Source organism: Opisthorchis viverrini (genome assembly GCF_000715545.1).
Source record: "Opisthorchis viverrini unplaced genomic scaffold opera_v5_77, whole genome shotgun sequence".
NCBI lineage: Eukaryota > Metazoa > Platyhelminthes > Trematoda > Opisthorchiida > Opisthorchiidae > Opisthorchis > Opisthorchis viverrini.
Window position 1 is genome coordinate 34,624 of NW_008751733.1, and position 14,334 is coordinate 48,957.

Genomic DNA, 14,334 nt, shown 5'->3' on the forward strand with positions numbered 1-14,334 from the left:
CCTCAAACTTGTCCTTCTCACTACACCATGAGAAATCGGCCCAAAAGGCATTCGCCGTTTTACGGATGATCCGACGTACCTTCTCCCGCGTTACTCGCATGGACTTCCAAATACTCCATGGGGCCAACGTCAGACAGCTCCTGGGTACGCCAACCATGTTGTCTACTCAGGACGTACGAAAGACGTTACCCTCATTGAGCGTGTCCAGCGGGCCGCCACGAGAATTGTTGCCGGCCTCAAGTCCGTGGACTACGAAATGCGTCTCGCGATGCTTGATCTCTTTCCCCTGGAGTACCGTCGCCTCCGAGGGGACCTAATTCTTACCTACGCCTTGTTTGAACAAAGCTTGGCAAACAGGTTTTTTACCGTTTACCCAGCAAACACCCGGCGGGGACATAGTAAGAAAATCTTCAAGCTCAGGGCACACACATTCATTAAACAAAATTTTTTTTCATTTCGGGTAGTAGCTGCGTGGAATGACCTTCCTCCGACGGTTGTACATGCTCCTTCTCGAACCCAATTTAAAGCACTATTAGACATTTATTTATGCGAATCCTCGCGCTGGCGAGCATACTGCCCCGCGCTGAGAACATAAAGAGCAGTGCTACACCCTTTTTTCACTTGTGCCCTTCAGGTGAACGACAGCCACTGACGGACAAGAACAATACCGACCCGGGAAACTTGGGCAAAAGCCTCGATCCTGTGTATCAATCCGTGAATCCGTGTTTTATCTTGCCAACTACTATTTGCTTATTCATGACCTTGAAGCAGGAACTCGCCGCGCTTTTGTAAACGGTCACCATGACCGCCGAGGGATCAGTGGTAAGGTTACATCTTTTATATGAACGGCCTAATCCTGAAGTAAATAGATCACGATTAGGCTAGACTCTTCCAATACTTTGGGCTAAAAATTATCGTGGGAAATGACAGAGTTAATGAGGCTCCTCAACCGCTCTTCCATCAAGACCTTCAAGTTTTCTGAGTTTATCTGGTCAGGTTATGACTTTTGGACCGCATTCTTAATAATATTTTTACTTCATGTTATCTACTGGTTGAAGGTCTTAAGGCTCTGGGAGTGAAGTTTATGCACCACTTGAGGAGAGTCTCTTAATTAGTTAAGACCCTTTTGTGTGTTTAACCAGGAAAAGCACGGTATTATGACACGGTAGACGACCTGATACTCATTGCTATCCGCCGTCGACCTCCATTTTTTGTCAGACGTCCATGCACAATGCAAACAGTACTACGTCTGAATGATAGCGCAACTGCTAAATGGGTTTGCCTAGGCCGAGCTTAGAAAAGCCTTTAGTGTCAAGTAGTCACTAATAGGCTTGACAGAGTTGTGCGTTAATGGGTGTTGTCATAATACAGGCAGATTGACAAATTAAATGCAGCAGATTGACTATGAGCTTGATTCTTCAGGAAAACCAATCGGCAGATAAGCGAATAAAATATAGTTTTATTTTCGACTCAGCTAAACCAAGCTGGTTGATGTATGCAATCCGAAAAAGCAGCAGCCACAGTAACTACAAGTTCAGCTTACATTTTTAAATTGCTGTTTGCCTTTTCCTGTTGGTGGTGCTAATTACAACAGTGAATTGGAAGTTGGAAAGCTGTAGGGAAGTTCACGGACAACATGAGGACCTTGGATGAACTGTTAAACTATATTGATGTAAATAGGCCGCATACGATCTGTGCAGGGCATTCACAGGTTAATATCGAATAACTAAAACCTAATTCTGACCTACGGATCCAGAATGTCAAAATAAGTTCCCTTTTAACCTCTTGTAAGGCACGGGATTTAAGCTCAGAGCTGCCAGGTCTCTAGCAAAGGTTAGGTTACGCACCCCCAAGATGGGTCTACTGGCCCTCTTTTGTTCGGTTTTTAGAGGTTCCAGGTTGCCTTTGAACCACAGATTCTTGAAACTACTGCTTTTTAAAGCGACTGAGCATACGAAAATCTATGGCACCTGAACGAATTCATGCGTTATTGCAGCGCCACTCGCTACTGTTTGTGACTTGGTCGATCGCAGACACGTCCAACTTTTCTCCAGAGGATGGCGCTATAAAACTGACTTGCAGAGCCAGCATATAAAGAATGTAAAAGACGTGTAGGGCAAACCGCCATCGACTGATGTGACGTGCTTTCTCAAGGGTAATCAATGGGTGAGCGGTCGAAAAGATTTTACGTATAAATATGAAGGGGGCAACATCAGGACGAGGCAACAGCACGGCTTCACAGAAGCAGATCATACTCGGAACCTCTTCGAGCAACTAAAGAAGACTGACCGACGGAGTTGTTTTGTGGAACATGTTCATATCCACGTTACTAGCGGACTGTGAAGGCAACTAAGAGAAGAGGGTCAGGACGCCAAGGCTTAGAGTTTGGCATACTGTTTTGAAATATCCGAGTTTAAAGGGTATATGTGGGTCTGCTCTCTACATCGTGTTCCGTACCTTGCACCCTCCTGAATAAGGCGTTTAACCCGCTTGCAAATGGCTGAAAACCCATGTACGATGACACTTAATTGAGCCCAGTGGCTCCAACTTCTGCTATTTTCCAGGAGGATGTACTAGCTGATGTATTTCCGTAGTTGTGTGCTGAGCGTGCATCATATGGGGATATCAAACGAGGCTGAGTCAATCCTTCACGTTCAAGAAGACTTGTAAGTGTTTATTTTAGTTCAGTTCAGAAAAGTGCGCACCCTGTTTTTATTGCTTTCATAAACTCACAAGAATTAGTTGTACTTATCGCTTGTCATAATCTTTTCTCTTCGCAATTTGTTGAATTTTTTATCCTTGTTGGTTGTATAGCAGTTCAGCACCTGTGTGTGTTACTGATGTATCTCTGTCAATGACGGAAATTATGACTGCACCCACTGAAAAATCGAGATGTGAATCCCTGAGAACTTTGCTTTCATTGAATTTTTAGTAGCTCCTTTTGTTTTATCTCTGGATTTTAAACGGCACAGTGTGAACTTAAAACTGGTGTTTTCCCGCAATCACTAATCTTATGTTTTAAAAACTTGCCTTTGCTAGTTACTATCGATCCGGTCAACTGTGCCCTCTTAAGAAGCCACCTAGGAGTATGGCACGATGGTCCAAGTTATTGTCACCAAAAAATGGCTCTAGGAATTTTCTATATGTAAGACTCCAAAAGATAAAAATGAATTATACGATGAGCCACCTAGGAGTATGGCACGATGGTCCAAGTTATTGTCACCAAAAAATGGCTCTAGGAATTTTCTATATGTAAGACTCCAAAAGATAAAAATGAACGACTTTATACGATGTATTTGTTTCCTCTGATTTTTGTTAGTATATACTCTTCCCCGGGGAAGCAGAAGCAATGGTTCAAGGTCTGGAGATGGTGAGCTATGAAGAGTACGGCTTGGAGCGATGGTACAATTATCACAGTTATCTGACAAAATTGAACATGCAAGTAAGCGCACAACCAATGACTGTTATGGTAAACTTCCACTAGGCCATCAATTCAGCTCAGACACAAGGTGATGAGTTTGTGAAAGAGTACCTTGTAACTCATCAGAAATTAGATATGTTGGTAGCCGACTTGGTGGCCATCGAACTGTGGAAAGAAAAAGTGTTCTCCTCATTTCTGCGGGACCAAATTGAACCTAGTTCTTCGTTTCCTATCTACACATTGCTTTACCACGAGCTTCTTGTTGCCAACTTGTTGGAAACCGTCACCTTTCATGCCGATGCCATGGAGACGTTAAACGATGCAGCAGTAGATTTATCAGACTGGTGCTATCGAGCCTTGTGTTATCTGGTTGCTGAATTCCCTTCGGAAGAAAAGAAGCGAGAATTCATATCCATGAAGGATAAGGTGAGTTGCTAGGAACTTAAATATTAGAAATCGTAGGTTTTTTGCTGAAGACAGAATAGTAGTTTCCTTACTTGCGTTTATAAATCCCCAATATTTGTCTTAAGAAGTCTTAAAGAGTCTTGTAAGATTCCTCTTTGCCACAAAGGGGTTGCTATTAAAGATGACCACCCAAAACGCCAGTAATAATTAAAAATGCACAGAGTCTCTGAAAACATCATTACGTTTTATGTCTATGAACAGTATTCATTATAACAAAATTGGTTTGGTTTAACTGGGTTCGAGCGGAGTATCACACATTTATGCCTGCCTTGGTTAGTTCACACTATCACTTGCGGAAAATGGTTTACAGCAAGCGTACTTATTCAGTTACCGTCCACTAACCCACCATTTATTAGTTTACACATATGTTTGCTGGTTCAGAAATCCAATGCCAACCTATACAGGTGTAACGACGTGAGCACAAAACCCTTGAAGTTTAGCGTATGAAAGAGGATTGTAGAAGGCAGGTAAACTATTGTTTTAGTTGCAAAGATTGGTTATATGGAATTGGTAAAACACGCTATCATTATCAGCAATGAGGTGTAAAAACGGTTAGTTTTATCCTATTTGTAAGATGCCGCAACAAATATTATCTCTCAAAATATGACAGCTGATGCAAAAACGAGTGATGAATACGTGATCCAAAGCGCTTCTGAATCATTCTGTGTTCTAATGCAATGACCTTATAGACGGTCATTATCTGTGACCTTCTCCAAGGTAGATCACCATTTTATCAAATGTTTCACTGTTGCCAGTCTGTTATTCTTAAATAATCACAAAAACCATTATAACAAAACATCGGTTTTAAACACGGCTGCTCTACTGCTTTCTAACCATAATCTGATGAAAGATTTATTGCTGAAATTTATTAAGATAGGATACATATTGCTAGCCTTTCTAAAAAATTTCTAAGTGCCTATACCTCCGGACATTCATTCAGACAAGCTGTATGGAAACTCACAACAAAGACGCCAGTGAGGTCGATTGAGAGTTATATGTTACAGCTTCACTGGCCATTTATAAAGAGTATCACGCAGACGCCATCCTCACAGGCTAGTTGCACTGACGTTGTGCGAAGTTTTCCTTTGGTTGGTTTTCATCCGGCATACAAACCTTTCATGCACATCACACGAGCAACGCTTATTTACTGTCCGTTTATTTGCATTTCACCTGAGCATGCTGTCCAACTCTATGACTCTGTTTGCTGACATGTGTTGCTTGGTAATACTAACCGAGACTGAATCAACCACCAGGTTGGGATCAGAGATGGGATTGCGAACACCTGGAATTTGTCAAACATTGTACGCAACTTGATGAACTGCGTCTACAACTTAACAAATCCCGTCAAGTTACGTGTGATTGTGTGGGCCATTTAGTGGGATAGAAGAATGGCAACATCAGTGAGAGTATCATGTGATGTGCAAACGAAGAATCCATAAATAGGTATCTACAAGTAACTAGTCTTTTTAGTCCGGCAAGTATATTGATGTACGTTAGAGTGTTTTGGCTCTGGTTCTGGTTTGACGAGTTCGACATGAAGAGTCCCTTCAAAGCCCTTTTATGGCGAAATTAAATAGAAGTACGAACCACTAATTTCTCTGTGAATCAGGAGAGATGGAATCATCGTTAAATTTGACTTGGTCAGAAGGCCTCAAACTTGATGGAAGCTCAAAAAGCGGCTAAAACACCCATGCATTAAATGTGGCAGTCGTACGCATTCCAGAATCAGTAACATGGTGACCAAGTAAAATGGTCTAATGCCCAGAGGTTTTTGGCGCTTCAGAAGCAACAGTGATTTCCTCGTAACGTGGGGAGAAATTACTCAGGAAACGCTGTTCGGTACTTGGTGCGAGTCGATTTGTGAAGCCCCGAATTTGTGGTGGGGTACGAAATTTGAACATTGCAACAGAAGAATAAGTTGGCCATCGGAAGACAGTCACTTAACTGAATAGCATTTATAAGGATCACCTGTTCACTTCATGTACACACCAAAGGACGGGTGACTTTAGTCAGTTCATCCAAGAATTCTTGTGCCTTCTCCTCCCCTTCGAACATGAGAACGATGTCGTCTACATATTCCAGGTCGACAAGGTTTTCGTCACAGGCTATTTGAACACCGGGGTTTTGAAGACCTCTCAGTGTTCGTCTCATGATTTCGTCGATCACAAAGTTAAACAGGAATGTTGAGAGTGGGAATCCCCGACAAGATATATCGACTTGACCAAATGCACACAGATTTGAAGTAGGCTCCATAAAGTTTAGCACCACGGTAATTGAAATGGACGGCCTCAATATTTGTGAAAACAAGTTACAATGATAGGTTTTTTATATTCCTGGCACGGCAATAGTAACACCCACGTTTACCGACATTTTAAAATGGAGAGAACCTGCACACTATAGCCAGCGGGAAGCAGAGATGTGTTATTATTACTTCGGCTCACGTAGATTCCAACTTAAAGTTGACTATGAATGCAAAAAATGCAGACAATTTCATCTTGCTTACCGTTACGTTAAAATATTACATACAACTTATGTGTATGTGCACTGTTGTCTCTGGAAGTACAGCCTGAGCCGGCCACCTGAAGTAATGATGCTAGCCGTCTGGCCTTGAGATTTTGTAAAAATGTTCAGGTCATGTTGCCTTCAAAGGATTGTAACGTCAATGTTGAGAGTGTATCAAGTAATTTTGATTCACATTTGAGTATAAAAAGCAAAAATTGGAGTCGGTGAGGCCCAAAGAACAAAAAACACGGTGATACGTGAGCAGGTTTGGTTGAAATAAAGTTACAGAGTAGGTAAAGAAAGTCTTGTTGACCTATGTGCACGGTAACCATCTTTCAGACAGAAGCAGTTAAAATGACCACCTGGTTCATGTTTTACGTGTACATACCAAGGGTGCTTTTTGGCCTCGCAAAACTCTGCATACGATAGTGTGAGCAGTCCGAAAATATTACATCGAAATATGCCACTTCAACCATTTTCTCATTTTCAAAGTGTTTCACCATATACTTGTTCTGAGTATAAGACAGAGGCCTCTGAGTACACATGCTTTCATACATGGACAAATGAAAGTCAACATCAATAACCTATTCAGTGGAGCTCAAAATGTACCAAAAAAACCGTATGCTAGTCTGAATACCGCAATAAACGGCACGGGACTACTGGGGGCTTTTATCAAGTAAAACTGGTTTGAATCGCTTTGGGTTAAAAGACTTGTTTCAAGGTTGGCAGTGAGCAGTGGAATGACGGAAAGTTAGTCTAGAAGATAAGAAATTGTTAGAAAACATATCGTCACAAAGAGACTGGGTCGTACCGTGGTGTGGATGTCTGTGTGTCATCCTGATTGTGCTGTGCTGCATGGTGCCCGTGCAACACAGTCTGACCAACGCAGTCGCTCACTTCAGATGTGTCCACCACAGACTGCTCCTTTGGAGCACAGACTTCCGGAACAGCGGAAATCGCTTGACAACGTGGTCCCAACCAATGAACCAACCCTCAATCCAAACAGACCACATTACCGTCAGTTATTGGTGGCGAGGAGTGGTCAACGCCTTTCGCACCTTTTGGAACACCAATGCAAACTCCGATCATGCTCCTGTACGCTGCTGCTTATCATTGCGTTTTTCGGGTCTACGCAAAACGCGCGCACCTCGCTTAGCCACTGCGGAGCTAGTAGACGGGGAAACAAACTGAAATATCAGAACCGCCTCCTAGAACGGCGGCGGATGGCCCGATGTCGTACATAAACGACGACTGAGAATAGATGTTCAAAGAGTTACTCAAATCCAAGACATCTGCGGTACAACCCAGCCTACTTCATCCAAACTTTGAAACTCCGATAGAATCGTTGTTTTTCTTGAGGTTTCGCGACAGAAGCCGCCAACACAACTCCACTCGACGCATCATCCGACGTCAGATATCCGTGCAAACCATGAAGCTCGGAGAACCCGGAAGGCCGAAGAAATAGATGATGCAACAACTGCTGGAAACGTCCGCAAGCTATTTAACTTGATTCGTTCGACTGGTCCTCAAAAGTATCTTGTCAGTGAAGTTATCAGGGACCAAAATGGATCCTTGGTGTTCAGCAAGGGAGAATGCTTGGATCGCTGGGCACAATACTTCTGAGAAAAACCTCGGACCTCCAATCCGGACTGCTGGCCTTTATCAGAGAGGTGGATTGAGAACATGGAACCCCCTCAGCCTCCGAAGTGCCCGACTGTATATTTCTACTCAAGCGTCATGCTGCTCCTGGCCCTGACAACCCTCTATCCACTTTGTTCAAGGACGGCGGCGAATTCTTCAGCCAATACCTGTCTAGCCTGGGAGAAAGAGTCCGTTTCAAGTAATTAGGGTGCTCATTTTCGAAAAAGGTCACTTTCAATGAATGTAGTAATCACAGAGTTGTTGGTTTGACTGTCGTTGCAAAAAGGCTTGTGTCGTCACTGATGCCCCGTCGTCTTACGATGGGATGCGGATCCTTGACCCGTGAGCATCAAGTGGGATTTCAAACGGACTGAAGGTGCTTCGACCACATCTTCACACTCCGTTAGGTGTTAAAGCATTGCCACATGTACAGGCGATCCACAGTCTTGGTGTTTCTTAATTTCATGGGTGAGTTTGATTCTGTCAACTAATCAGTGATGCTAACCACATTTGCCCAACATGGCATGCCCCAGAATTTTGTGAGCATAATCCGATGCCTGTATTCACATACTTATGGGGGTGAGAGTAAATGTTGAGCTCTTTCAAAAGCCTCCCTACAGAAACCGGTGTCGGAAAAAGATGTTTACTTTCCCTAGTTATGTTCAACTTCGTCTATGATGAACTCGCGAGATGAACGCTGTAAGGTCCTTAAAACCTTAGGGTTCAAGTCGGCGCTGGTGAGAAAATTGTCAGTTGACGACCAAGGGGACCAAGTTCGCTTGAATAGATTGATCACCGTCATATTATTTTATGGCACGAGGCTTGCACTTTCAAAGTGCAAAGTCATGCTTCTTAATGTGCAGTCTCTTAACACACCCTTTAGAATCCAAGGAGAATCACTGGAGGTTGTGGAAAATTTTACATACCCCAGCAGATGTATTAGCACTGACGTAAATGCGTCTGATGAAGTCAGTGCACAAATCCCAAATCGCGTTTTCTAATTTGCATCACTTATCGTCAAAAATACATATCACTGAGTTTCAAGTATTGGGTGTGCCAGGGTCCAGTAAGGTGTATATTGTTTTATGGCTGCGAAATATGGCCTCTACAAACAGATGTTGTGGTGTCCATCCAGTTTTTTAACTTGCGATGCCTCAGAAGCACTCCTGGTGCTGAATGGCGTCAATGGATGCGTTACGAGTTTATTAGGAAACTGGTATTTAGTTTTGCAGCAAGTACTTCAATCGCGGAAAATATCTAGCACTATCAACTACGTTGTTTCGGTCATCTGCTATGCATGCCGAACCACCCTTTACGGAGATTAGTGTTATCCTTTGTGCCTCTTTCAGAAAAGCGGAAATCGCGAAGTGGACAATTTATTGCTTGGCGGAATGGTGAGATAGGGATCACACAGAGTTTTGGTGTTGTTATAGCGTGCGCCATCCAAGGTGGGCCCTAAAGATACCTCCTACGCCTAGCTAAAAACATTGCTAAAGCTGACGGCTGATCGGTGTCAACGGCTTCCGCGTTTTTCATTTTTTAATGGATTACTTAACGGGGCGCTTGGATTTTTAGGCACCTCAGAATGCCTGAGATAGACCATCATTAGGTCTCCCCTTCACGCGTTCTCCTTCTTCACATTGGACATGAAATATATTTAGACAAACGTTGCGTCTATACGGCAGTAAAGCATCAGTATCAACACTGAAGTTTCTGACCCTACTGCTGCTGATGAGATGACATACAGGATGCAGGATGTGGATGAGAATTTTGAATGGGCTAGTATTAAGGGCATAAATTGGGTCTACGAGTTATAACAACCAAGCTGCCATAACCTCATTCACCATGTTTATTGTGTGGACGATGAGGGTGCAGTAGTACTAGGTACACAAATGAATACTTAAGCTGTAAAGCGATTTACTTGGTGGTTAGTCCCTTTCAGACAACCAGTGGACCTTAACAGTTACTTGGGCTTGTATTTTGAAGGAACCCAGCGACGCATTTGACAGTATGAGTTCCAAACCTCCCCATGCGCCGGCCAATCTGCAGGTACAACCAACTGGATAAATGAAGTTTGCTTTGACCTGTGAGGCCATCGAATCTTTTATTGAGTAAGTTAGCGCATGTGTGGTTTATTCAGTCAACATGAGTTGGATTGATCTGAAGGTTTGCTTGAGGGCTAAGTTCAAGCTGCATTATTTATTGGACGAACCATCAGTCCATAACCTTTTTGGTGAACAGCTATAGCCACATCAGGCGACGTCTTAGAGTTATGGTAATTTTTGATAAATCTAGGTGGGCACTCACTTTGGGCCAAAATATTTCTCAGGAGATAAACTTCCCACTTTAAGCTGTCGAATGTTACACTCTGATAAGCCCTATGTAACCACTGATTGTTTCATGTGGGTTTTGACTTCGGATATAATTCGTTCCACGTAAATGTTCAGAATGCACCGTTGTGTGAACCACAATCCCCCTTGTCATAAAGACATCCAAAAGCACCACTCCGCTTCCGTCTTCCTCACTTTCGGCATTCAGATTTCCCTTCCAGATTTCACTGAGAGGTCTGTATTAATACAGTAATCTGTTAAGCTTGGAGTGAATACTTCACGCTGTTGATTTCCGTCTCTGAATCCTTCACCCCTTACTACACTTGATGTATTCAAATATATCCAGGTACTGGACAATAACTTAGGAGATCTGGAACGTCAGAACCGTGTAATTTCATTTGACAAAGGAATGAAGGCAGTTTCACTGGTTCGACATCTCATTGATCACAGTTTGTCAGCTAACAGCGTGCTTCCTTTGGGCGTTGCACGCCGATTGCTCCAAACCAACGACGTAGTTCTGGTTTTGTGTCAATTGTTGGAGCAAGCACCATGGACTGCGATTGGTCTGGACGAAGAAACTGGCAAGCCTCAGCGCCTTTTATGGCAAGAAAGTGGGACGTGGATAGCAGAAGACAAAGTCAAAACACCCGTAGGCAAGACAGAGGGACAGGTGAGTCACTACATACTGTGAACATAAAAACGTATGAAACCGTCTAAATTTCCGTCGTCTGACAGATGCCACCAGTTATAAAACTGATATCAAGAGTGCATTCAGTAGTCAGTGTCTCAGCCTGCACCGAACTTATGTAGATTACAACGAGGGATCAAAACAAACAACTTGAGAGATCACGAAGAAAACGAAAAGATACGTTGGAACTCATTATGCATTTATTCGCCAACGAGGCCCAAAAGTTTTCCCGTAAACAGGCATAATGCTCTGTACCAGAAACGTAGTTTTTCATAATAGTCGAAATAGGTACTATTATCAATTAAGGCAGCGCATAAGCTAAGGAAAGCATGCATTGTCTAGGATACGACCAGGTTCTGAGCCATCTGTGAGAATTTGATCTTATCTTGTAGACAACTCATGTTTCTCCTTGTGACCTTTACTCTTCTCCGTTGTCCTTTGAACCGGGTTGGACTATAAACGCCTTATGTACGGTATCAGCGTCCCGGTAGCATGTCTATATAATTTTCTGATCGCGTCTGACTCCTCACGATCATCTATCGTTCCGGTGAGGTTTTCTTCGATCAACGCACCTCAACGATTAGGTTGCACAGCAGATCATTGCCAATAAACGGATAAGAAATTCTCCGTTACCGGTAACACACCAAACCAAGAAACTTAACACTTTGGAACGTCAAATACTGTTACGAAGAGACCGCATGGGTCTGGTGGGACTTGTCCTGCAAAGCGAGAGACCAGTCCTTAGATAGATTGGAATCCTTAAACCTTGCCGAGCGCATCAAACAGTTTAAGATATCCAGCGTCACATCGTATTCAATCTTTCCTTTTAGAAACAGGATAACAGTTGCAATAAATATTTCGCTTAGCGAACATTGTTACTGTGAGCTTTTGATAATCGAAGGCAACAGAACCGGCACAAACACACACCCGAACCACTGAGTACGGGCGGTATCCTTTAAGATGTCCAAGTGTAAAATAACCATGGTTTTCCGTTAATGGTGAGTCTTCGGTTATCCTTTAGTGAAAAGGACATTCAACGGAACCAATTTCATGCTTAGGATTCCTCCATGTTTCCCACCACCATGTGATTTAAACAACCAACCAAAGCCCTTTGCCATACTTTTCAACAAAATAAACTCGACGTTGAATGTTTGCTCCAGAGACTTCATGACTTGCTTGACAAAGGTGACTTTTCTTGGTACAGTCAGTACATTCCAGGGCAAACTGTGATCGACTGTCGGTTTCAATAGTTAATATTTTCAAAACTACAACACTCGTCTACAACCACCATCAGCGTCATCAGGAACGTAATCCTGAGAGCTACAGAAGATTGTTTGTGCAGACAATCATAAATTGTATCTGGAAGGCTCGTAGAATAGGTAATAGGGTAATTTATTGTTATTTCGAGGCTTATCATAACGACTCAGTTTGCATCAGGGGAGACTTACCCTACGCACCGCATATGCGGTCGGTCCTTGAAATGAATCTTATAGATTAAAAGTGTGTTCCTCAGGAGGATCCCTCTGAAGAAGAGCCAGTTCTCCAAGTGATCCGCAAGGACTTTCTCCGTTGGCCACAGCATGACGTTTGGCCAGGGAGATCAGCGTCAGGAAGGAATGACTACTTCCTTTTCCGTGGTGGTCACGACAAAGGAATGACTCCAAGAACTGCATTACGGTTTAAGTGATATTTCGTTTGTGGTGATCAAAGTCGTCATGAGATGAATGGTCAGTACAATCTGTTCGGAAACACAGCTGCCTTATGAAGCTGAGTACAACTATAGGAATATGAAGCACAAAATGTATCCCCAGTCTTCAAAGTAGGACCTCCGACATTATTGCGAAATGAATGCTCATGAGCGGCGTAACGCGTTATTGTTCAAAACAAAATCACCGCTAATCAACGAACGGCTGCCATTTGTGCAGCGCGTACGGATATTTGCAAGGCTCTTCAGTTACAGCCGGGGGATATCTCCTGTCGACCAACTAGACTACTCGACTCAGAAAACATTTCTGGCGTCGATGACATCGGAACTATCGTGAGACAAGTCATCTCAATTGAACCCAAATGGCACAGGTGTCTAACTTGTTAGGACCCATGCCTGATCCCCTTGGGTGTTTGCAAGTTGACCGACTACCCCATTTGATAATCTACACAATTATTATTCAGAAACCACACAACCACAAAATATGAACATTTTTGTGCACCGTACGAGAGGTGAGATTATAAGGTTTCCTTGGTATCACTGTACTCTTTATTCTTCGGAAGTTACATCACCATGAAGTCTGTACAGGTTGGCATGGGTTTTCATCGACCTCAGCTACTCGTCAGTTGGAAGCGAAATACAGGTCAACATAATCCTCAACATTTCTCTGAGTATTCCTCACCGAAACTTTGTACACTAATGACAGGGTCGTTACATTTACTCATTTACCTCTTCACTCGATTGGGAGACCACAAATTTATCCTGATTTCAGCGCGATCCCGGTGAGTCGAGTCATTGGAAGAACGTACTAAAACATTTCACTCTATATGAACTGTATGATTGTCTAAGTTCTCTTGGCAGCCAATGGGGATCTTCACTTCCTGGCAAACAATATAGTCCCTTCCGTATTCTGTTGCTCGTTTACTGGTGTAGGATGCATCCGAAGAGCAAGATCATGGCTAATATGCCCCGACCCTCTGAGAGGTAACTCTCATCATCATCATCATCATTGTCAGCTGTAATAACCGCGTACTTGACGCACAGTGGTTGTAGCTACCACAGTTTCGTTCACTGATGGTTCGGGGAGGTGGGTTAGGTAGCTGCGCATTGGAGGCGAGAGCTGATTAATTAGTGCGTAAATACAGCACTGTTGGTGGACGGTTAATTGGGTGCATTTGGAAGGGAGCTATGCATTGGAGGCAATAGCTTCGATGCAAAACCCTGGTGTTCAAATTGTTGCTGGCGAGAGGCTTGTCGATCTGGAGTACGCAGATGACATCGCCCTCATCTTTGAAGACCATAGCGAAGCACAAACCCTGTTGAATAAACTGACCGCCATCATACCATCATTTGGCATGCGCCTTGCACCTTCAAAGTGCAAAGTCCTGCTTCAGAACGTGCCATCTGCGGACATATCCCTTACAATTCAAGGAGAACCACTGGAGATTGTGAAAAACTTTACATAACTCGGTAGTTGTATTAGCTCTGACGGAAGTGTGTCTGATGAAGTCAGTGCAAGAATCTCAAAGGCTCGAATCACGTTTGCTAATTTGCGTCACTTGTGGCGTCAAAAAGGCATCTC

General features: G+C 43.3%; 1 protein-coding gene across 1 annotated transcript in view; it reads left to right on the forward strand.

Annotated features, from left to right (window-relative positions):
- Positions 1–770: 770 nt before the first annotated feature.
- The window catches only part of T265_13539 (hypothetical protein), a gene marked incomplete at both ends in the record, with an annotated part of 18,447 nt that continues 4,883 nt past the window's right edge, over positions 771–14,334 (forward strand). The window contains 4 exon segments of the mRNA XM_009169376.1: positions 771–822; positions 3,320–3,469; positions 3,485–3,847; positions 10,706–11,029. Coding sequence (XP_009167640.1) covers positions 802–822; positions 3,320–3,469; positions 3,485–3,847; positions 10,706–11,029 — 858 coding nt within the window.